Source organism: Telmatherina bonti (assembly GCF_933228915.1).
Source record: "Telmatherina bonti genome assembly, chromosome: 13".
Classification (NCBI taxonomy): Eukaryota; Metazoa; Chordata; class Actinopteri; order Atheriniformes; family Telmatherinidae; genus Telmatherina; species Telmatherina bonti.
In genome coordinates, this window is record NC_136611.1 from 1,079,994 (window position 1) to 1,104,283 (window position 24,290).

General features: G+C 47.2%; 1 protein-coding gene across 1 annotated transcript in view; it reads right to left on the bottom strand.

Annotated features, from left to right (window-relative positions):
* eeig1a (estrogen-induced osteoclastogenesis regulator 1a) overlaps window positions 1–22,555 on the bottom strand; it is a 76,397-nt gene extending 53,842 nt beyond the window's left edge. Inside the window, exon 1 of the mRNA XM_079250946.1 lies at window positions 22,328–22,555. Coding sequence (XP_079107072.1) covers window positions 22,328–22,473 — 146 coding nt within the window. The 5' untranslated portion in view covers window positions 22,474–22,555. The remainder of the gene's footprint in view (window positions 1–22,327) is intronic.
* Window positions 22,556–24,290: the final 1,735 nt, after the last annotated feature.

Below are 24,290 nucleotides of genomic sequence, written 5' to 3' on the forward strand. Positions count from 1 at the left end.
TGGACCAGATCCACTGGTCAGTCCTCAGTCCTGGTCTTGCTGGACCAGATCCACTGGTCAGTCCTGGTCCTGCTGGACCAGATCCACTGGTCAGTCCTCAGTCCTGGTCCTGCTGGACCAGATCCACTGGTCAGTCCTGGTCCTGCTGGACCAGATCCACTGGTCAGTCCTGATCCTGCTGGACCAGATCCACTGGTCAGTCCTCAGTCCTGGTCTTGCTGGACCAGATCCCCTTGTCAGTCCTGGTCCTGCTGGACCAGATACACTGGTCAGTTCTGGTCTTGCTGGACCAGATCCCCTGGTCAGTCCTGGTCCTGCTGGACCAGATCCCCTTGTCAGTCCTGGTCCTGCTGGACCAGATCCACTGGTCAGTCCTGGTCCTGCTGGACCAGATCCACTGGTCAGTTCAGGTCCTGGTCCTGCTGGACCAGATCCACTGGTCAGTCCTCAGTCCTGGTCCTGCTGGACCAGATCCACTGGTCAGTCCTGGTCCTGCTGGACCAGATCCACTGGTCAATCCTCGTTTTGCTGGACCAGATCCACTGGTCAGTCCTCAGTCCTCAGTCCTGGTCCTGCGGGACCAGATCCCCTTGTCAGTCCTGATCCTGCTGGACCAGATCCACTTGTCAGTCCTGGTCCTGCTGGACCAGATCCACTGGTCAGTCCTGGTCCTGCTGGACCAGATCCACTGGTCAGTTCTGGTCCTGCTGGACCAGATCCCTTTGTCAGTCCTGGTCCTGCTGGACCAGATCCACTGGTCAGTCCTGGTCCTGCTGGACCAGATCCACTGGTCAGTCCTGATCCTGCTGGACCAGATCCACTGGTCAGTCCTCAGTCCTGGTCTTGCTGGACCAGATCCCCTTGTCAGTCCTGGTCCTGCTGGACCAGATACACTGTTGAGTTCTGGTCCTGCTGGACCAGATCCCCTTGTCAGTCCTGGTCCTGCTGGACCAGATCCACTGGCCAGTCCTGGTCCTGCTGGACCAGATCCACTGGCCAGTTCTGGTCCTGGTCCTGCTGGACCAGATCCACTGGTCAGTCCTCAGTCCTGGTCCTGCTGGACCAGTTCCACTGGTCAGTCCTGGTCCTGCTGGACCAGATCCACTGGTCAATCCTCGTTTTGCTGGACCAGATCCACTGGTCAGTTCTGGTCCTGGTCCTGCTGGACCAGATCCACTGGTCAGTCCTCAGTCCTGGTCCTGCTGGACCAGATCCACTGTTCAGTCCTCAGTCCTGGTCCTGCTGGACCAGATCCACTGGTCAGTCCTGGTCCTGCTGGACCAGATCCACTGGTCAGTCCTCAGTCCTCAGTCCTGGTCCTGCTGGACCAGATCCACTGGTCAGTCCTGGTCCTGCTGGACCAGATCCACTGGTCAATCCTGGTCCTGCTGGACCAGATCCACTGGTCAGTCCTCAGTCCTCAGTCCTGGTCCTGCCGGACCAGATCCCCTTGTCAGTCCTGGTCCTGCTGGACCAGATCCACTGGTCAGTCCTCAGTCCTGGTCCTGCTGGACCAGATCCACTGGTCAATCCTGGTCCTGCTGGACCAGATCCACTGGTCAGTCCTCAGTCCTCAGTCCTGGTCCTGCGGGACCAGATCCCCTTGTCAGTCCTGGTCCTGCTGGACCAGATCCACTGGTCAGTTCTGGTCCTGGTACTGCTGGACCAGATCCACTGGTCAGTCCTGGTCCTGCTGGACCAGATCCACTGGTCAGTCCTCAGTCCTGGTCCCGCTGGACCAGATCCACTGTTCAGTCCTCAGTCCTGGTCCTGCTGGACCAGATCCACTGGTCAGTCCTGGTCCTGCAGGACCAGATCCACTGGTCAGTCCTCAGTCCTGGTCCTGCGGGACCAGATCCCCTTGTCAGTCCTGATCCTGCTGGACCAGATCCACTGGTCAGTCCTGGTCCTGCTGGACCAGATCCACTGGTCAGTCCTGATCCTGCTGGACCAGATCCACTGGTCAGTCCTGATTCTGCTGGACCAGATCCACTGGTCAGTCCTGGTCCTGCTGGACCAGATCCACTATCCACCTCCTCACTCGGTGCAGTTAGAAGCTCTTACAGCTTCTCCTACCACTACTATGCAGATGACACTCAGCTTTTCCTTTCCTTCCCACCAGACGACACAACGTTTCTCTGAGAATATCAGCTTGCCTTGCTGATATCTCTGCATGGATGAAGGATCGCCACCTCAATCTGTCCAAGACAGAGCTCATTGTCTGTCCAGCTGATCCTTCCTTACATCCGCAATTAAGTGTGAAGCTCCACTCTATCACACTTGTTCCTACGTCTGCTGCCTGGAATCTGGGTGTCATGATGGATGACCGGCTGACCTTTAAGGTCCATGTTGCCTTGGTTGCCCGTACCTGCTGATATGCTCTCTACAACATCAAGAGAATCAGACGTACCTGACAGAACACACGACTCAGCTTCTGGTTCAGGTTCTGGTCATCTCACACATCGATTACTGCAGTTCCCTACTGGCAGGTCTGCCTGCATGCTGGTTAAACCTCTGCAGATGATCCAGAACCAGCAGCGCGTCTGGTTTTCAACCAACCCAAACGAGCTCATATCACTCCGCTGCTAATCGCTCTTCACTGGCTTCTGGTCGCACCACGCATCAAATTCAAAGCCTTGCTTCTGGTTTACAAACGTGTTTATTTCTGCTGTAAACGTGTTTATTCCTGTTGTAAACATGTTTATTTCTGCTGTAAACATGTTTATTCCTGCTGTAAACATGTTTATTTCTGCTGTAAACATGTTTATTCCTGCTGTAAATGTGTTTATTCCTGCTGTAAACATGTTTATTTCTGCTGTGAAGTTGGTCTTTTTAACATGGGAGTCTATGGGGATTTGCTCTGGTTCTGAGGCCCTAGTGGATGAAGGGGCAACTGCAGGGTTTGGCTTCGCAGCTTGGACATGGTGGTCCTCTGAAGTCCCAAACCGAATGAACTGGATTGGTCAGGATGAGCACCCGGTGTAAATTGTGTCAACCCAGAGCAATGATTCACTGAGGCGCAGTTGAGGGGACATCCCCCCCGAAAACAAAACTGCAGGTTCTTTAACATCATATAATTTATAATAATATGTATTTGTTGGGTCATCACTTTATTCATCATTTTAAAAATATCTTGATCTCATTTATATTTTTACTCATTGATATATTTAATCCTTTTTAAAGACATTTCATAATTCAGTCGTGAATATTTTGTCCTGCAGGAAAGATAAAGATGCATCTTCAACCCATCATTACAGTCTCATCTGTAAACCTCCAACAGCCATGTCAAGGTCAGGGTTAGGGTTAGGTAAGGCTGTTTCTGCATTGTGTTTTTTCTGACTGTTTTCCGACGGTATGTTCAGCCTGTTTCCTCCTGTATGTTCAGCCTGTTTCCTACTGTATGTTCAGCCTGTTTCCGACTGTATGTTCAGCCTGTTTCCGACTGTATGTTCAGCCTGTTTCCGACTGTATGTTCAGCCTGTTTCCGACTGTATGTTCAGCCTGTTTCCGAATGTATGTTCAGCCTGTTTTCCGACTGTATGTTCAGCCTGTTTCCGACGGTATGTTCAGCCTGTTTCCGACTGTATGTTCAGCCTGTTTCCGACTGTATGTTCAGCCTGTTTCCGACTGTATGTTCAGCCTGTTTCCGACGGTATGTTCAGCCTGTTTAGTCCTGTATGTTCAGCCTGTTTAGTCCTGTATGTTCAGCCTGTTTCCGACTGTATGTTCAGCCTGTTTCCTCTTGTATGTTCAGCCTGTTTCCTCTTGTATGTTCAGCCTGTTTCCGACTGTATGTTCAGCCTGTTTCCGACTGTATGTTCAGCCTGTTTCCGACGGTATGTTCAGCCTGTTTAGTCCTGTATGTTCAGCCTGTTTAGTCCTGTATGTTCAGCCTGTTTCCGACTGTATGTTCAGCCTGTTTTCGACTGTATGTTCAGGCTGTTTCCGACTGTATGTTCAGGCTGTTTCCGACTGTATGTTCAGCCTGTTTCCGACTGTATGTTCAGGCTGTTTCCGACTGTATGTTCAGCCTGTTTTCCGACTGTATGTTCAGCCTGTTTCCGACTGTATGTTCAGCCTGTTTCCGACTGTATGTTCAGCCTGTTTCCGACTGTATGTTCAGCCTGTTTCCGACTGTATGTTCAGCCTGTTTCCGACTGTATGTTCAGCCTGTTTTCCTACTGTATGTTCAGCCTCTTTCCTCCTGTATGTTCAGCCTGTTTCCTCCTGTATGTTCAGCCTGTTTCCTCCTGTATGTTCAGCCTGTTTTCCTACTGTATGTTCAGCCTGTTTCTGACTGTATGTTCAGCCTGTTTTCCTCCTGTATGTTCAGCCTGTTTTCCTCCTGTATGTTCAGCCTGTTTTCCGACTGTATGTTCAGCCTGTTTCTTACTGTATGTTCAGCCTGTTTCCTCCTGTATGTTCAGCCTGTTTCCTCCTGTATGTTCAGCCTGTTTTCCTACTGTATGTTCAGCCTGTTTCCGACTGTATGTTCAGCCTGTTTCCGACGGTATGTTCAGCCTGTTTCCGACGGTATGTTCAGCCTGTTTCCGACTGTATGTTCAGCCTGTTTCCGACGGTATGTTTAGCCTGTTTCCGACGGTATGTTCAGCCTGTTTAGTCCTGTATGTTCAGCCTGTTTCCGACTGTATGTTCAGCCTGTTTCCGACTGTATGTTCAGCCTGTTTCCGACTATGTTCAGCCTGTTTCCGACTGTATGTTCAGCCTGTTTCCGACTGTATGTTCAGCCTGTTTCCTCCTGTATGTTCAGCCTGTTTTCCGACTGTATGTTCAGCCTGTTTCCGACTGTATGTTCAGGCTGTTTCCGACTGTATGTTCAGCCTGTTTCCGACTGTATGTTCAGCCTGTTTCCGACTGTATGTTCAGCCTGTTTATGACTATGTTCAGCCTGTTTATGACTATGTTCAGCCTGTTTCCTCCTGTATGTTCAGCCTGTTTCCTCCTGTATGTTCAGCCTGTTTCCTCCTGTATGTTCAGCCTGTTTCCTCCTGTATGTTCAGCCTGTTTTCCGACTGTATGTTCAGCCTGTTTCTTACTGTATGTTCAGCCTGTTTCCTCCTGTATGTTCAGCCTGTTTTCCGACTGTATGTTCAGCCTGTTTCCGACTGTATGTTCAGGCTGTTTCCGACTGTATGTTCAGCCTGTTTCCGACTGTATGTTCAGCCTGTTTCCGACTGTATGTTCAGCCTGTTTCCGACTGTATGTTCAGCCTGTTTCCGACTATGTTCAGCCTGTTTCCGACTGTATGTTCAGCCTGTTTCCGACTGTATGTTCAGCCTGTTTCCTCCTGTATGTTCAGCCTGTTTTCCGACTGTATGTTCAGCCTGTTTCCGACTGTATGTTCAGCCTGTTTCCGACTGTATGTTCAGCCTGTTTATGACTATGTTCAGCCTGTTTATGACTATGTTCAGCCTGTTTCCGACGGTATGTTCAGCCTGTTTCCGACGGTATGTTCAGCCTGTTTCCCGACTGTATGTTCAGCCTGTTTTCCGACTGTATGTTCAGCCTGTTTCCGACGGTATGTTCAGCCTGTTTCCGACTGTATGTTCAGCCTGTTTCCGACTGTATGTTCAGCCTGTTTTCCGACTGTATGTTCAGCCTGTTTTCCGACTGTATGTTCAGCCTGTTTCCGACTGTATGTTCAGGCTGTTTCCGACTGTATGTTCAGCCTGTTTTCCTACTGTATGTTCAGCCTGTTTCCGACGGTATGTTCAGCCTGTTTCCGACGGTATGTTCAGCCTGTTTCCGACGGTATGTTCAGCCTGTTTCCGACTGTATGTTCAGCCTGTTTCCGACTGTATGTTCAGCCTGTTTCCGACTGTATGTTCAGCCTGTTTCCGACGGTATGTTTAGCCTGTTTCCGACTGTATGTTCAGCCTGTTTAGTCCTGTATGTTCAGCCTGTTTCCTACTGTATGTTCAGCCTGTTTTCCTACTGTATGTTCAGCCTGTTTTCCTACTGTATGTTCAGCCTGTTTTCCTACTGTATGTTCAGCCTGTTTCCGACTGTATGTTCAGCCTGTTTCCGACTGTATGTTCAGCCTGTTTCCGACTGTATGTTCAGCCTGTTTCCGACTGTATGTTCAGCCTGTTTTCCGACTGTATGTTCAGCCTGTTTCCGACTGTATGTTCAGCCTGTTTCCGACTGTATGTTCAGCCTGTTTCCGACTATGTTCAGCCTGTTTCCTCCTGTATGTTCAGCCTGTTTCCTCCTGTATGTTCAGCCTGTTTTCCTACTGTATGTTCAGCCTGTTTCCGACTGTATGTTCAGCCTGTTTCCGACTGTATGTTCAGCCTGTTTCCGACGGTATGTTCAGCCTGTTTCCGACGGTATGTTCAGCCTGTTTTCCTCCTGTATGTTCAGCCTGTTTTCCTACTGTATGTTCAGGCTGTTTCCGACTGTATGTTCAGCCTGTTTCCGACTGTATGTTCAGCCTGTTTCCGACTGTATGTTCAGCCTGTTTCCGACGGTATGTTCAGCCTGTTTAGTCCTGTATGTTCAGCCTGTTTAGTCCTGTATGTTCAGCCTGTTTCCGACTGTATGTTCAGCCTGTTTTCGACTGTATGTTCAGGCTGTTTCCGACTGTATGTTCAGGCTGTTTCCGACTGTATGTTCAGCCTGTTTCCGACTGTATGTTCAGGCTGTTTCCGACTGTATGTTCAGCCTGTTTTCCGACTGTATGTTCAGCCTGTTTCCGACTGTATGTTCAGCCTGTTTCCGACTGTATGTTCAGCCTGTTTCCGACTGTATGTTCAGCCTGTTTCCGACTGTATGTTCAGCCTGTTTTCCTACTGTATGTTCAGCCTCTTTCCTCCTGTATGTTCAGCCTGTTTCCTCCTGTATGTTCAGCCTGTTTCCTCCTGTATGTTCAGCCTGTTTTCCTACTGTATGTTCAGCCTGTTTCTGACTGTATGTTCAGCCTGTTTTCCTCCTGTATGTTCAGCCTGTTTTCCTCCTGTATGTTAAGCCTGTTTTCCGACTGTATGTTCAGCCTGTTTCTTACTGTATGTTCAGCCTGTTTCCTCCTGTATGTTCAGCCTGTTTCCTCCTGTATGTTCAGCCTGTTTTCCTACTGTATGTTCAGCCTGTTTCCGACTGTATGTTCAGCCTGTTTCCGACGGTATGTTCAGCCTGTTTCCGACGGTATGTTCAGCCTGTTTCCGACGGTATGTTCAGCCTGTTTCCGACGGTATGTTCAGCCTGTTTCCGACGGTATGTTCAGCCTGTTTCCGACAGTATGTTCAGCCTGTTTCCGACTGTATGTTCAGCCTGTTTCCGACTGTATGTTCAGCCTGTTTCCGACTATGTTCAGCCTGTTTCCGACTGTATGTTCAGCCTGTTTCCGACTGTATGTTCAGCCTGTTTCCTCCTGTATGTTCAGCCTGTTTTCCGACTGTATGTTCAGCCTGTTTCCGACTGTATGTTCAGCCTGTTTCCGACTGTATGTTCAGCCTGTTTCCGACTGTATGTTCAGCCTGTTTATGACTATGTTCAGCCTGTTTCCTCCTGTATGTTCAGCCTGTTTCCTCCTGTATGTTCAGCCTGTTTCCTCCTGTATGTTCAGCCTGTTTCCTCCTGTATGTTCAGCCTGTTTCCTCCTGTATGTTCAGCCTGTTTCTGACTGTATGTTCAGCCTGTTTCCGACTGTATGTTCAGCCTGTTTCCGACTGTATGTTCAGCCTGTTTATGACTATGTTCAGCCTGTTTTCGACGGTATGTTCAGCCTGTTTCCGACGGTATGTTCAGCCTGTTTTCCTCCTGTATGTTCAGCCTGTTTTCCTACTGTATGTTCAGCCTCTTTCCTCCTGTATGTTCAGCCTGTTTCCTCCTGTATGTTCAGCCTGTTTCCTCCTGTATGTTCAGCCTGTTTTCCTACTGTATGTTCAGCCTGTTTCTGACTGTATGTTCAGCCTGTTTTCCTCCTGTATGTTCAGCCTGTTTTCCTCCTGTATGTTAAGCCTGTTTTCCGACTGTATGTTCAGCCTGTTTCTTACGGTATGTTCAGCCTGTTTCCTCCTGTATGTTCAGCCTGTTTCCTCCTGTATGTTCAGCCTGTTTTCCTACTGTATGTTCAGCCTGTTTCCGACTGTATGTTCAGCCTGTTTCCGACGGTATGTTCAGCCTGTTTCCGACGGTATGTTCAGCCTGTTTCCGACGGTATGTTCAGCCTGTTTCCGACGGTATGTTCAGCCTGTTTCCGACAGTATGTTCAGCCTGTTTCCGACTGTATGTTCAGCCTGTTTCCGACTGTATGTTCAGCCTGTTTCCGACTATGTTCAGCCTGTTTCCGACTGTATGTTCAGCCTGTTTCCGACTGTATGTTCAGCCTGTTTCCTCCTGTATGTTCAGCCTGTTTTCCGACTGTATGTTCAGCCTGTTTCCGACTGTATGTTCAGCCTGTTTCCGACTGTATGTTCAGCCTGTTTCCGACTGTATGTTCAGCCTGTTTCCGACTGTATGTTCAGCCTGTTTATGACTATGTTCAGCCTGTTTCCTCCTGTATGTTCAGCCTGTTTCCTCCTGTATGTTCAGCCTGTTTCCTCCTGTATGTTCAGCCTGTTTCCTCCTGTATGTTCAGCCTGTTTCCTCCTGTATGTTCAGCCTGTTTCTGACTGTATGTTCAGCCTGTTTCTGACTGTATGTTCAGCCTGTTTAGTCCTGTATGTTCAGCCTGTTTCCTACTGTATGTTCAGCCTGTTTCCTACTGTATGTTCAGCCTGTTTTCCTCCTGTATGTTCAGCCTGTTTTCCAACTGTATGTTCAGCCTGTTTTCCTCCTGTATGTTCAGCCTGTTTTCCTCCTGTATGTTCAGCCTGTTTCCGACTGTATGTTAAGCCTGTTTCTTACTGTATGTTCAGCCTGTTTCCGACAGTATGTTCAGCCTGTTTCCTCCTGTATGTTCAGCCTGTTTCCGACGGTATGTTTAGCCTGTTTCCGACGGTATGTTCAGCCTGTTTAGTCCTGTATGTTCAGCCTGTTTCCTACTGTATGTTCAGCCTGTTTTCCTACTGTATGTTCAGCCTGTTTTCCTACTGTATGTTCAGCCTGTTTCCGACTGTATGTTCAGCCTGTTTCCGACGGTATGTTCAGCCTGTTTCCGACGGTATGTTCAGCCTGTTTCCGACGGTATGTTCAGCCTGTTTCCCGACTGTATGTTCAGCCTGTTTTCCTACTGTATGTTCAGCCTGTTTCCGACTGTATGTTCAGCCTGTTTCCGACTGTATGTTCAGCCTGTTTCCGACTGTATGTTCAGCCTGTTTCCGACTGTATGTTCAGCCTGTTTCCGACTGTATGTTCAGCCTGTTTCCGACTGTATGTTCAGCCTGTTTTCCGACTGTATGTTCAGCCTGTTTTCCGACTGTATGTTCAGCCTGTTTTCAGACTGTATGTTCAGCCTGTTTTCCGACTGTATGTTCAGCCTGTTTCCGACTGTATGTTCAGGCTGTTTCCGACTGTATGTTCAGCCTGTTTTCCTACTGTATGTTCAGCCTGTTTCCGACGGTATGTTCAGCCTGTTTCCGACTGTATGTTCAGCCTGTTTCCGACGGTATGTTCAGCCTGTTTCCGACTGTATGTTCAGCCTGTTTCCGACTGTATGTTCAGCCTGTTTCCGACGGTATGTTTAGCCTGTTTCCGACGGTATGTTCAGCCTGTTTAGTCCTGTATGTTCAGCCTGTTTCCTACTGTATGTTCAGCCTGTTTTCCTACTGTATGTTCAGCCTGTTTTCCTACTGTATGTTCAGCCTGTTTTCCTACTGTATGTTCAGCCTGTTTCCGACGGTATGTTCAGCCTGTTTCCGACGGTATGTTCAGCCTGTTTCCGACGGTATGTTCAGCCTGTTTCCGACGGTATGTTCAGCCTGTTTCCCGACTGTATGTTCAGCCTGTTTTCCTACTGTATGTTCAGCCTGTTTCCGACTGTATGTTCAGCCTGTTTCCGACTGTATGTTCAGCCTGTTTCCGACTGTATGTTCAGCCTGTTTCCGACTGTATGTTCAGCCTGTTTCCGACTGTATGTTCAGCCTGTTTTCCGACTGTATGTTCAGCCTGTTTTCCGACTGTATGTTCAGCCTGTTTTCAGACTGTATGTTCAGCCTGTTTTCCGACTGTATGTTCAGCCTGTTTCCGACTGTATGTTCAGGCTGTTTCCGACTGTATGTTCAGCCTGTTTTCCTACTGTATGTTCAGCCTGTTTCCGACGGTATGTTCAGCCTGTTTCCGACGGTATGTTCAGCCTGTTTCCGACGGTATGTTCAGCCTGTTTCCGACGGTATGTTCAGCCTGTTTCCGACTGTATGTTCAGCCTGTTTCCGACTGTATGTTCAGCCTGTTTCCGACGGTATGTTTAGCCTGTTTCCGACGGTATGTTCAGCCTGTTTAGTCCTTTATGTTCAGCCTGTTTCCTACTGTATGTTCAGCCTGTTTTCCTACTGTATGTTCAGCCTGTTTTCCTACTGTATGTTCAGCCTGTTTCCGACTGTATGTTCAGCCTGTTTCCGACTGTATGTTCAGCCTGTTTCCGACTGTATGTTCAGCCTGTTTTCCGACTGTATGTTCAGCCTGTTTCCGACTGTATGTTCAGCCTGTTTCCGACTGTATGTTCAGCCTGTTTCCTCCTGTATGTTCAGCCTGTTTCCTCCTGTATGTTCAGCCTGTTTCCGACTGTATGTTCAGCCTGTTTCCGACTGTATGTTCAGCCTGTTTCCGACTGTATGTTCAGCCTGTTTCCGACTGTATGTTCAGCCTGTTTTCCTACTGTATGTTCAGCCTGTTTCCGACTGTATGTTCAGCCTGTTTCCGACTGTATGTTCAGCCTGTTTATGACTATGTTCAGCCTGTTTCCGACGGTATGTTCAGCCTGTTTCCGACGGTATGTTCAGCCTGTTTCCCGACTGTATGTTCAGCCTGTTTTCCGACTGTATGTTCAGCCTGTTTCCGACTGTATGTTCAGCCTGTTTAGTCCTGTATGTTCAGCCTGTTTCCTACTGTATCTTCAGCCTGTTTCAGACTGTATGTTCAGCCTGTTTCCGACTGTACGTTCAGCCTGTTTCCTACTGTATGTTCAGCCTGTTTTCCGACTGTATGTTCAGCCTGTTTTCCGACTGTATGTTCAGCCTGTTTCCTACTGTATGTTCAGCCTGTTTCCTACTGTATGTTCAGCCTGTTTCCTACTGTATGTTCAGCCTGTTTCCGACTGTACGTTCAGCCTGTTTCCTACTGTATGTTCAGCCTGTTTTCCGACTGTATGTTCAGCCTGTTTCCTACTGTATGTTAAGCCTGTTTCCGACTGTATGTTCAGCCTGTTTCCGACTGTATGTTCAGCCTGTTTCCTCCTGTATGTTCAGCCTGTTTTCCGACTGTATGTTCAGCCTGTTTCCGACTGTATGTTCAGCCTGTTTCCGACTATGTTCAGGCTGATTCCGACTATGTTCAGCCTGTTTCCGACTGTATGTTCAGCCTGTTTCCGACTGTATGTTCAGCCTGTTTCCGACTGTATGTTCAGCCTGTTTCCGACTGTATGTTCAGCCTGTTTCCGACTGTATGTTCAGCCTGTTTAGTCCTGTATGTTCAGCCTGTTTCCTACTGTACGTTCAGCCTGTTTTCCTACTGTATGTTCAGCCTGTTTCCGACTGTATGTTCAGCCTGTTTTCCGACTGTATGTTCAGCCTGTTTCCTACTGTATGTTCAGCCTGTTTTGTCCTGTATGTTCAGCCTGTTTCTGACTGTATGTTCAGCCTGTTTCTGACTGTATGTTCAGCCTGTTTCTGACTGTATGTTCAGACTGTTTAGTCCTGTATGTTCAGCCTGTTTCCTACTGTACGTTCAGCCTGTTTTCCTACTGTATGTTCAGCCTGTTTCCGACTGTATGTTCAGCCTGTTTAGTCCTGTATGTTCAGCCTGTTTCCTGACTGTATGTTCAGCCTGTTTCCTACTGTATGTTCAGCCTGTTTTCCGACTGTATGTTCAGCCTGTTTTCCGACTGTATGTTCAGCCTGTTTCCTACTGTATGTTCAGCCTGTTTTCCGACTGTATGTTCAGCCTGTTTCTGACTGTATGTTCAGCCTGTTTCCGACTGTATGTTCAGCCTGTTTAGTCCTGTATGTTCAGCCTGTTTTCCGACTGTATGTTCAGCCTGTTTCCTACTGTATGTTCAGCCTGTTTCCGACTGTATGTTCAGCCTGTTTTCCGACTGTATGTTCAGCCTGTTTAGTCTTGTATGTTCAGCCTGTTTTCCGACTGTATGTTCAGCCTGTTTTCCGACTGTATGTTCAGCCTGTTTCCTACTGTATGTTCAGCCTGTTTCTGACTGTATGTTCAGACTGTTTAGTCCTGTATGTTCAGCCTGTTTCCTACTGTATGTTAAGCCTGTTTTCCGACTGTATGTTCAGCCTGTTTAGTCTTGTATGTTCAGCCTGTTTTCCGACTGTATGTTCAGCCTGTTTTCCGACTGTATGTTCAGCCTGTTTCCTACTGTATGTTCAGCCTGTTTCTGACTGTATGTTCAGACTGTTTAGTCCTGTATGTTCAGCCTGTTTCCTACTGTATGTTAAGCCTGTTTTCCTACTGTATGTTCAGCCTGTTTCCGACTGTATGTTATGCCTGTTTTGTCCTGTATGTTCAGCCTGTTTTCCGACTGTATGTTCAGCCTGTTTCCTACTGTATGTTCAGCCTGTTTCTGACTGTATGTTCAGCCTGTTTTCCGACTGTATGTTCAGCCTGTTTTGTCCTGTATGTTCAGCCTGTTTGACTGTATGTTCAGCCTGTTTCCGACTGTATGTTCAGCCTGTTTCCGACTGTATGTTCAGCCTGTTTAGTCCTGTATGTTCAGCCTGTTTCCTACTGTATGTTCAGCCTGTTTCCGACTGTATGTTCAGCCTGTTTCCGACTGTATGTTCAGCCTGTTTCCGACTGTATGTTCAGCCTGTTTCCGACTGTATGTTCAGCCTGTTTCCGACTGTATGTTCAGCCTGTTTAGTCCTGTATGTTCAGCCTGTTTCCGACTGTATGTTCAGCCTGTTTCCGACTGTATGTTCAGCCTGTTTCCGACTGTATGTTCAGCCTGTTTCCGACTGTATGTTCAGCCTGTTTTCCGACTGTATGTTCAGCCTGTTTTCCGACTGTATGTTCAGCCTGTTTCCGACTGTATGTTCAGCCTGTTTCCTACTGTATGTTCAGCCTGTTTCCGACGGTATGTTCAGCCTGTTTCCGACTGTATGTTCAGCCTGTTTCCGACTGTATGTTCAGCCTGTTTCTTACTGTATGTTCAGCCTGTTTCTTACTGTATGTTCAGCCTGTTTCTTACTGTATGTTCAGCCTGTTTCCGACTATGTTCAGCCCGTTTTCCTACTGTATGTTCAGCCCGTTTCCGACGGTATGTTCAGCCCGTTTCCGACTGTATGTTCAGCCTGTTTCCGACTGTATGTTCAGCCTGTTTCCGACTGTATGTTCAGCCTGTTTCCGACTATGTTCAGCCCGTTTTCCTACTGTATGTTCAGCCTGTTTCCGACTGTATGTTCAGCCTGTTTCCGACTGTATGTTCAGCCTGTTTCCGACTGTATGTTCAGCCTGTGTCCTACTGTATGTTCAGCCTGTTTCTGTCCTGTATGTTCAGCCTGTTTCTGACTGTATGTTCAGCCTGTTTTCCTCCTGTATGTTCAGCCTGTTTAGTCCTGTATGTTCAGCCTGTTTAGTCCTGTATGTTCAGCCTGTTTCCTACTGTACGTTCAGCCTGTTTCCTACTGTACGTTCAGCCTGGTTTCCGACTGTACGTTCAGCCTGTTTCCGACTGTATGTTCAGCCTGTTTCCGACTGTATGTTCAGCCTGTTTCCGACTGTATGTTCAGCCTGTTTCCGACTGTATGTTCAGCCTGTTTCTTACTGTATGTTCAGCCTGTTTCCGACTGTATGTTCAGCCTGTTTCTTACTGTATGTTCAGCCTGTTTCCGACTGTATGTTCAGCCTGTTTAGTCCTGTATGTTCAGCCTGTTTCCGACTGTATGTTCAGCCTGTTTCCGACTGTATGTTCAGCCTGTTTCCGACTGTATGTTCAGCCTGTTTCTGACTGTATGTTCAGCCTGTTTCTGACTGTATGTTCAGCCTGTTTTCCGACTGTATGTTCAGCCTGTTTTGTCCTGCATGTTCAGCCTGTTTTCCGACTGTATGTTCAGCCTGTTTCCGACTGTATGTTCAGCCTGTTTTGTCCTGCATGTTCAGCCTGTTTTCCGACTGTATGGTCAGCCTGTTTCCTACTGTATGTTCAGCCTGTTTTGTCCTGCATGTTCAGCCTGTTTTCCGACTGTATGTTCAGCCTGTTTCCTACTGTATGTTCAGCCTGTTTCCTACTGTACGTTCAGCCTGTTTTCCGACTGTACGTTCAGCCTGTTTCCGACTGTATGTTCAGCCTGTTTCCGACTGTATGTTCAGCCTGTTTAGTCCTGTATGTTCAGCCTGTTTTCCGACTGTATGTTCAGCCTGTTTTCCGACTGTATGTTCAGCCTGTTTCCTACTGTATGTTCAGCCTGTTTCCTACTGTATGTTCAGCCTGTTTCCTACTGTATGTTCAGCCTGTTTAGTCCTGTATGTTCAGCCTGTTTCCGACTGTACGTTCAGCCTGGTTTCCGACTGTACGTTCAGCCTGTTTCCGACTGTATGTTCAGCCTGTTTCCGACTGTATGTTCAGCCTGTTTTCCGACTGTATGTTCAGCCTGTTTCCGACTGTATGTTCAGCCTGTTTCCGACTGTATGTTCAGGCTGTTTCCGACTGTATGTTCAGCCTGTTTCTTACTGTATGTTCAGCCTGTTTCTTACTGTATGTTCAGCCTGTTTCTTACTGTATGTTCAGCCTGTTTCCGACTGTATGTTCAGCCTGTTTCCGACTGTATGTTCAGCCTGTTTCCGACTGTATGTTCAGCCTGTTTCCGACTGTATGTTCAGCCTGTTTCTTACTGTATGTTCAGCCTGTTTCTTACTGTATGTTCAGCCTGTTTCTTACTGTATGTTCAGCCTGTTTCCGACTATGTTCAGCCCGTTTTCCTACTGTATGTTCAGCCCGTTTCCGACGGTATGTTCAGCCTGTTTCCGACTATGTTCAGCTTGTTTCCGACTGTATGTTCAGCCTGTTTCCGACTGTATGTTCAGCCTGTTTTGTCCTGCATGTTCAGCCTGTTTTCCGACTGTATGTTCAGCCTGTTTCCTACTGTATGTTCAGCCTGTTTTGTCCTGCATGTTCAGCCTGTTTTCCGACTGTATGTTCAGCCTGTTTCCGACTGTATGTTCAGCCTGTTTTGTCCTGCATGTTCAGCCTGTTTTCCGACTGTATGTTCAGCCTGTTTCCTACTGTATGTTCAGCCTGTTTCCTACTGTATGTTCAGCCTGTTTTCCTACTGTATGTTCAGCCTGTTTCCGACTGTATGTTCAGCCTGTTTCCGACTGTATGTTCAGCCTGTTTAGTCCTGTATGTTCAGCCTGTTTTCCGACTGTATGTTCAGCCTGTTTCCTACTGTATGTTCAGCCTGTTTCTGACTGTATGTTCAGCCTGTTTTCCGACTGTATGTTCAGCCTGTTTCCTACTGTATGTTCAGCCTGTTTCCTACTGTATGTTCAGCCTGTTTCCTACTGTATGTTCAGCCTGTTTCCTACTGTATGTTCAGCCTGTTTCTGACTGTATGTTCAGCCTGTTTCCGACTGTATGTTCAGCCTGTTTAGTCCTGTATGTTCAGCCTGTTTAGTCCTGTATGTTCAGCCTGTTTAGTCCTGTATGTTCAGCCTGTTTCCTACTGTACGTTCAGCCTGGTTTCCGACTGTACGTTCAGCCTGTTTCCGACTGTATGTTCAGCCTGTTTCCGACTATGTTCAGCCTGTTTCCGACTGTATGTTCAGCCTGTTTCCGACTGTATGTTCAGCCTGTTTCTTACTGTATGTTCAGCCTGTTTCCGACTGTATGTTCAGCCTGTTTCCGACTGTATGTTCAGCCTGTTTCCGACTGTATGTTCAGCCTGTTTCCGACTGTATGTTCAGCCTGTTTAGTCCTGTATGTTCAGCCTGTTTAGTCCTGTATGTTCAGCCTGTTTCCTACTGTATGTTCAGCCTGTTTCCGACTGTATGTTCAGCCTGTTTCTGACTGTATGTTCAGCCTGTTTTCCTACTGTATGTTCAGCCTGTTTCCGACTGTATGTTCAGCCTGTTTCCGACTGTATGTTCAGCCTGTTTCCGACTGTATGTTCAGCCTGTTTCCTACTGTATGTTCAGCCTGTTTTGTCCTTTATGTTCAGCCTGTTTCCTACTGTATGTTCAGCCTGTTTCCGACGGTATGTTCAGCCTGTTTCCGACTGTATGTTCAGCCTGTTTCTTACTGTATGTTCAGCCTGTTTCTTACTGTATGTTCAGCCTGTTTCCGACTGTATGTTCAGCCTGTTTCCGACTATGTTCAGCCCGTTTTCCTACTGTATGTTCAGCCTGTTTCCGACTGTATGTTCAGCCTGTTTCCGACTGTATGTTCAGCCTGTTTCCTACTGTATGTTCAGCCTGTTTTGTCCTTTATGTTCAGCCTGTTTCCTACTGTATGTTCAGCCTGTTTCCTACTGTATGTTCAGCCTGTTTCCGACGGTATGTTCAGCCTGTTTCCGACGGTATGTTCAGCCTGTTTCTTACTGTATGTTCAGCCTGTTTCCGACGGTATGTTCAGCCTGTTTCCGACTGTATGTTCAGCCTGTTTCCGACTGTATGTTCAGCCTGTTTCCGACTGTATGTTCAGCCTGTTTTCCGACTGTATGTTCAGCCTGTTTCCTACTGTATGTTCAGCCTGTTTTCCGACTGTATGTTCAGCCTGTTTCCTACTGTATGTTCAGCCTGTTTTCCGACTGTATGTTCAGCCTGTTTCCGACTATGTTCAGCCTGTTTTCCTACTGTATGTTCAGCCTGTTTCCGACGGTATGTTCAGCCTGTTTCCTACTGTATGTTCAGCCTGTTTCCTACTGTATGTTAAGCCTGTTTCCGACGGTATGTTCAGCCTGTTTTGTCCTGTATGTTCAGCCTGTTTCTGACTGTATGTTCAGCCTGTTTCCGACTGTATGTTCAGCCTGGTTTCCGACTGTACGTTCAGCCTGGTTTCCGACTGTACGTTCAGCCCGTTTCCGACTGTATGTTCAGCCTGTTTCCGACTGTATGTTCAGCCTGTTTCCGACTGTATGTTCAGCCTGTTTCCGACTATGTTCAGCCTGTTTCTTACTGTATGTTCAGCCTGTTTCCGACTGTATGTTCAGCCTGTTTCCGACTGTATGTTCAGCCTGTTTCTTACTGTATGTTCAGCCTGTTTCCGACTGTATGTTCAGCCTGTTTAGTCCTGTATGTTCAGCCTGTTTCCTACTGTATGTTCAGCCTGTTTCCGACTGTATGTTCAGCCTGTTTCTGACTGTATGTTCAGCCTGTTTTCCTACTGTATGTTCAGCCTGTTTCCTACTGTATGTTCAGCCTGTTTACGACTGTATGTTCAGCCTGTTTCCTACTGTATGTTCAGCCTGTTTTGTCCTTTATGTTCAGCCTGTTTCCTACTGTATGTTCAGCCTGTTTCCGACGGTATGTTCAGCCTGTTTCCGACTGTATGTTCAGCCTGTTTCTTACTGTATGTTCAGCCTTTTTCCGACTGTATGTTCAGCCTGTTTCCGACTATGTTCAGCCCGTTTTCCTACTGTATGTTCAGCCTGTTTCCGACTGTATGTTCAGCCTGTTTCCGACTGTATGTTCAGCCTGTTTCCTACTGTATGTTCAGCCTGTTTTGTCCTTTATGTTCAGCCTGTTTCCTACTGTATGTTCAGCCTGTTTCCGACGGTATGTTCAGCCTGTTTCCGACTGTATGTTCAGCCTGTTTCTTACTGTATGTTCAGCCTGTTTCCGACGGTATGTTCAGCCTGTTTCCGACTGTATGTTCAGCCTGTTTCCGACTGTATGTTCAGCCTGTTTCCGACTGTATGTTCAGCCTGTTTTGTCCTGCATGTTCAGCCTGTTTTGTCCTGCATGTTCAGCCTGTTTTCCGACTGTATGTTCAGCCTGTTTCCTACTGTATGTTCAGCCTGTTTTGTCCTGCATGTTCAGCCTGTTTTCCGACTGTATGTTCAGCCTGTTTCCTACTGTATGTTCAGCCTGTTTCCGACTATGTTCAGCCTGTTTCCGACTATGTTCAGCCTGTTTTCCTACTGTATGTTCAGCCTGTTTCCGACTGTATGTTCAGCCTGTTTAGTCCTGTATGTTCAGCCTGTTTAGTCCTGTATGTTCAGCCTGTTTAGTCCTGTATGTTCAGCCTGTTTCCTACTGTACGTTCAGCCTGGTTTCCGACTGTACGTTCAGCCTGTTTCCGACTGTATGTTCAGCCTGTTTCCGACTGTATGTTCAGCCTGTTTCCGACTGTATGTTCAGCCTGTTTCCGACTGTATGTTCGGCCTGTTTAGTCCTGTATGTTCAGCCTGTTTCCTACTGTATGTTCAGCCTGTTTCCGACTGTATGTTCAGCCTGTTTCTGACTGTATGTTCAGCCTGTTTTCCTACTGTATGTTCAGCCTGTTTCCTACTGTATGTTCAGCCTGTTTCCGACTGTATGTTCAGCCTGTTTCCGACTGTATGTTCAGCCTGTTTCCTACTGTATGTTCAGCCTGTTTTGTCCTTTATGTTCAGCCTGTTTCCTACTGTATGTTCAGCCTGTTTCCGACGGTATGTTCAGCCTGTTTCCGACTGTATGTTCAGCCTGTTTCTTACTGTATGTTCAGCCTGTTTCCGACGGTATGTTCAGCCTGTTTCCGACTGTATGTTCAGCCTGTTTCCGACGGTATGTTCAGCCTGTTTCCGACGGTATGTTCAGCCTGTTTCCGACGGTATGTTCAGCCTGTTTCCGACTATGTTCAGCCTGTTTCCTACTGTATGTTCAGCCTGTTTCCGACGGTATGTTCAGCCTGTTTCCGACTGTATGTTCAGGCTGTTTCCGACTGTATGTTCAGGCTGTTTCCTACTGTATGTTCAGGCTGTTTTGTCCTGTATGTTCAGCCTGTTTCCTACTGTATGTTCAGCCTGTTTCCTACTGTATGTTCAGCCTGTTTCCGACTGTATGTTCAGCCTGTTTCCTACTGTATGTTCAGCCTGTTTTGTCCTTTATGTTCAGCCTGTTTCCTACTGTATGTTCAGCCTGTTTCCGACGGTATGTTCAGCCTGTTTCCGACGGTATGTTCAGCCTGTTTCTTACTGTATGTTCAGCCTGTTTCCGACTGTATGTTCAGCCTGTTTCCGACTGTATGTTCAGCCTGTTTCCGACGGTATGTTCAGCCTGTTTTCCGACTGTATGTTCAGCCTGTTTCCGACGGTATGTTCAGCCTGTTTTGTCCTGCATGTTCAGCCTGTTTTCCGACTGTATGTTCAGCCTGTTTACTAATGTATGTTCAGCCTGTTTTCCGACTGTATGTTCAGCCTGTTTCCGACTATGTTCAGCCTGTTTTCCTACTGTATGTTCAGCCTGTTTCCGACGGTATGTTCAGCCTGTTTCCGACTGTATGTTCAGCCTGTTTCCGACTGTATGTTCAGCCTGTTTCCGAATGTATGTTCAGCCTGTTTCCTACTGTATGTTCAGCCTGTTTCCGACGGTATGTTCAGCCTGTTTCCGACGGTATGTTCAGCCTGTTTCCGACTGTATGTTCAGCCTGTTTCCGACTGTATGTTCAGCCTGTTTCCGACTGTATGTTCAGGCTGTTTCCGACTGTATGTTCAGGCTGTTTCTGACTGTATGTTCAGCCTGTTTTCCTACTGTATGTTCAGCCTGTTTCCTACTGTATGTTCAGCCTGTTTCCGACTGTATGTTCAGCCTGTTTCCGACTGTATGTTCAGCCTGTTTCCTACTGTATGTTCAGCCTGTTTTGTCCTTTATGTTCAGCCTGTTTCCTACTGTATGTTCAGCCTGTTTCCGACGGTATGTTCAGCCTGTTTCCGACTGTATGTTCAGCCTGTTTCTTACTGTATGTTCAGCCTGTTTCTTACTGTATGTTCAGCCGGTTTCCGACTGTATGTTCAGCCTGTTTCCGACTATGTTCAGCCCGTTTTCCTACTGTATGTTCAGCCTGTTTCCGACTGTATGTTCAGCCTGTTTCCGACTGTATGTTCAGCCTGTTTCCTACTGTATGTTCAGCCTGTTTCCGACTGTATGTTCAGCCTGTTTCTTACTGTATGTTCAGCCTGTTTCCGACGGTATGTTCAGCCTGTTTCCGACTGTATGTTCAGCCTGTTTCCGACTGTATGTTCAGCCTGTTTCCGACTGTATGTTCAGCCTGTTTTGTCCTGCATGTTCAGCCTGTTTTGTCCTGCATGTTCAGCCTGTTTTCCGACTGTATGTTCAGCCTGTTTCCTACTGTATGTTCAGCCTGTTTTCCGACTGTATGTTCAGCCTGTTTCCGACTATGTTCAGCCTGTTTTCCTACTGTATGTTCAGCCTGTTTCCGACGGTATGTTCAGCCTCTTTTCCGACTGTATGTTCAGCCTGTTTCCGACGGTATGTTCAGCCTGTTTCCGACGGTATGTTCAGCCTGTTTCCGACGGTATGTTCAGCCTGTTTCCGACTGTATGTTCAGCCTGTTTCCGACTGTATGTTCAGGCTGTTTCCGACTGTATGTTCAGGCTGTTTCCTACTGTATGTTCAGGCTGTTTTGTCCTGTATGTTCAGGCTGTTTTGTCCTGTATGTTCAGCCTGTTTCCTACTGTATGTTCAGCCTGTTTCCGACTGTATGTTCAGCCTGTTTCCTACTGTATGTTCAGCCTGTTTCCTACTGTATGTTCAGCCTGTTTTGTCCTTTATGTTCAGCCTGTTTCCTACTGTATGTTCAGCCTGTTTCCTACTGTATGTTCAGCCTGTTTCCGACGGTATGTTCAGCCTGTTTCTTACTGTATGTTCAGCCTGTTTCCGACTGTATGTTCAGCCTGTTTCCGACGGTATGTTCAGCCTGTTTTCCGACTGTATGTTCAGCCTGTTTCCTACTGTATGTTCAGCCTGTTTTGTCCTGCATGTTCAGCCTGTTTCCGACTGTATGTTCAGCCTGTTTCCGACTGTATGTTCAGCCTGTTTCCGACTGTATGTTCAGCCTGTTTCCGACTGTATGTTCAGCCTGTTTCCTACTGTATGTTCAGCCTGTTTCCGACGGTATGTTCAGCCTGTTTCCGACGGTATGTTCAGCCTGTTTCCGACTGTATGTTCAGCCTGTTTCCGACTGTATGTTCAGCCTGTTTCCGACTGTATGTTCAGGCTGTTTCCGACTGTATGTTCAGGCTGTTTCCGACTGTATGTTCAGGCTGTTTTGTCCTGTATGTTCAGGCTGTTTCCTACTGTATGTTCAGGCTGTTTCCTACTGTATGTTCAGCCTTTCCTACTGTATGTTCAGCCTGTTTCCGACTGTATGTTCAGCCTGTTTCCGACTGTATGTTCAGCCTGTTTCCTACTGTATGTTCAGCCTGTTTCCTACTGTATGTTCAGCCTGTTTTGTCCTTTATGTTCAGCCTGTTTCCTACTGTATGTTCAGCCTGTTTCCTACTGTATGTTCAGCCTGTTTCCGACTGTATGTTCAGCCTGTTTCTTACTGTATGTTCAGCCTGTTTCCGACTGTATGTTCAGCCTGTTTCCGACGGTATGTTCAGCCTGTTTTCCGACTGTATGTTCAGCCTGTTTCCTACTGTATGTTCAGCCTGTTTTGTCCTGCATGTTCAGCCTGTTTCCGACTGTATGTTCAGCCTGTTTCCGACTGTATGTTCAGCCTGTTTCCGACTGTATGTTCAGCCTGTTTCCGACTGTATGTTCAGCCTGTTTCCTACTGTATGTTCAGCCTGTTTCCGACGGTATGTTCAGCCTGTTTCCGACGGTATGTTCAGCCTGTTTCCGACTGTATGTTCAGCCTGTTTCCGACTGTATGTTCAGCCTGTTTCCTACTGTATGTTCAGCCTGTTTCCGACGGTATGTTCAGCCTGTTTCCGACTGTATGTTCAGCCTGTTTCCGACTGTATGTTCAGCCTGTTTCCGACTGTATGTTCAGCCTGTTTCCGACTGTATGTTCAGGCTGTTTCCGACTGTATGTTCAGGCTGTTTCCGACTGTATGTTCAGGCTGTTTTGTCCTGTATGTTCAGGCTGTTTCCTACTGTATGTTCAGGCTGTTTCCTACTGTATGTTCAGCCTTTCCTACTGTATGTTCAGCCTGTTTCCGACTGTATGTTCAGCCTGTTTCCGACTGTATGTTCAGCCTGTTTCTTACTGTATGTTCAGCCTGTTTCTGACTGTTTTCATGAGTTTTACCTGGAAGAAGTAGCCAGAAAGTCTCCATCCAGCAGCCGGACTTTGCAAAACAGAACTCCGTTGACAAAAGGCACCGCCGTCAGCTCCTGCAGCGTCAGCTGCGTCTGGAACTTAAACTTCTTCTTTTTCATGAAGAAAGCCATCATGCATCAGACTAACAGAAGGTCTGAATGTTGAGCCGTGATGAAGAAAAGCGGAGCGTCTCTGCTGCGCGTCATTCTGCGCAGAAATCTGCAACAAAACACAAGATTTCGGTAAAAAACGCGAAGAAGGTGTTGACCAGGCATCTGGGAGAAGGAGACTCACCTGGACACATCCCGGCTCTTCTGCGTCTCACCAGCGACTTAGAGTCTCTTTTCTCTGCGGCGCGGAGGAACTTCAGGAGCAGAGAAGCAGTCAGCTGCTGGACTGACTTCCGGTTCGGCTCTGTCACGCGCATCACGCACAACCCAACGCACACACGCGCTTCTATTTCTCACTATTGTCCTTTAGTTTTTCATCTCTTCATCTTCATAAGTATAGATACTCTACTGGTCCCACTATACACACTTTACTGGTCCCACTATAGACACTTTACTGGTCCGACGATAGATGCTCTACTGGTCCCACTATAGATACTCTACTGGTCGGACAATAGACAATTTACTGGTCCCAATATAGATACTCTACTGGTTCGACTATAAACACTTGACAGGTCCCACTATAGATACTCTACTGGTCCCACTATAGACACTTTACTGGTCCCACTATAGATACTCTACTGGTCCCACGATAGACACTTTACTGGTCCCACAATAGATAATCTACTGGTCCAAATATAGAGACTCTACTGGTCCCACTAAAGATACTCTACTGGTCCCACTATAGACACTCTACTGGTCCCACTATAGATACTCTACTGGTCCCACTATAGACACTTTACTGGTCCCACTATAGACACTCTAATGGTCCCACTATAGACACTTTACTGGTCCTTCTATAGACACTCTACTGGTCCCACTATAGACACTCTACTGGTCCCACTATAGATACTCTACTGGTCCCACGATAGACACTCTAATGGTCCCACTATAGACACTCCAATAGTCCCACTATAGATACTCTACTCGTCCCACTAAAGACACTCTACTGGTCCCACTATAGATACTCTAATGGTCCCACTATGGACACTTTACTGGTCCTTCTATAGACACTCTACTGGTCCCACTATAGACACTCTACTGGTCCCACTATAGACATTTTACTGGACCCACTATAGATACTCTACTGGTCCAACGATGCACACTTCACTGGCCCTACTATAGACACTCCACTGGTCCCACTATAGATACTCTACTGGTCAGACTAGGGACACTTCACTGGTCCCACTATAGACACTCTAATGGTCCCACTAAAGACACTTTACTGGTCCCACTATAGACACTCTACTGGTCCCACGATAGATACTCTACTGGTCCCACCATAGATACTCTACTGGTGCCACTATAGACACTTTACTGGTCCCACTATAGATACTCTACTGGACCAACGATGCACACTTCACTGGTCCTACTATAGATACTCCAATAGTCCCACTATAAATACTCTACTCATCCCACTAAAGACACTCCACTGGTCCCACTATAGATACTCTACTGGTCAGACTATGGACACTTTACTGGTCCCACTATAGACACTCCAATAGTCCCACTATAGATACTCTACTCATCCCACTAAAGACACTCCACTGGTCCCACTTTATATACTCGACTGGTCAGACTATGGACACTTTACTGGTCCCACTATAGACACTCTACTGGTCCCACGATACATACTCTACTGGTCCCACTATAGATACTCTACTGGTGCCACTATAGACACTCTCCTGGTCCCACTATAGAAAGTCTACTGGTCCCACTATAGATACTCTACTGGTCAGTATATGGACACATTACTGGTCCCACTATAGACACTCTAATGGTCC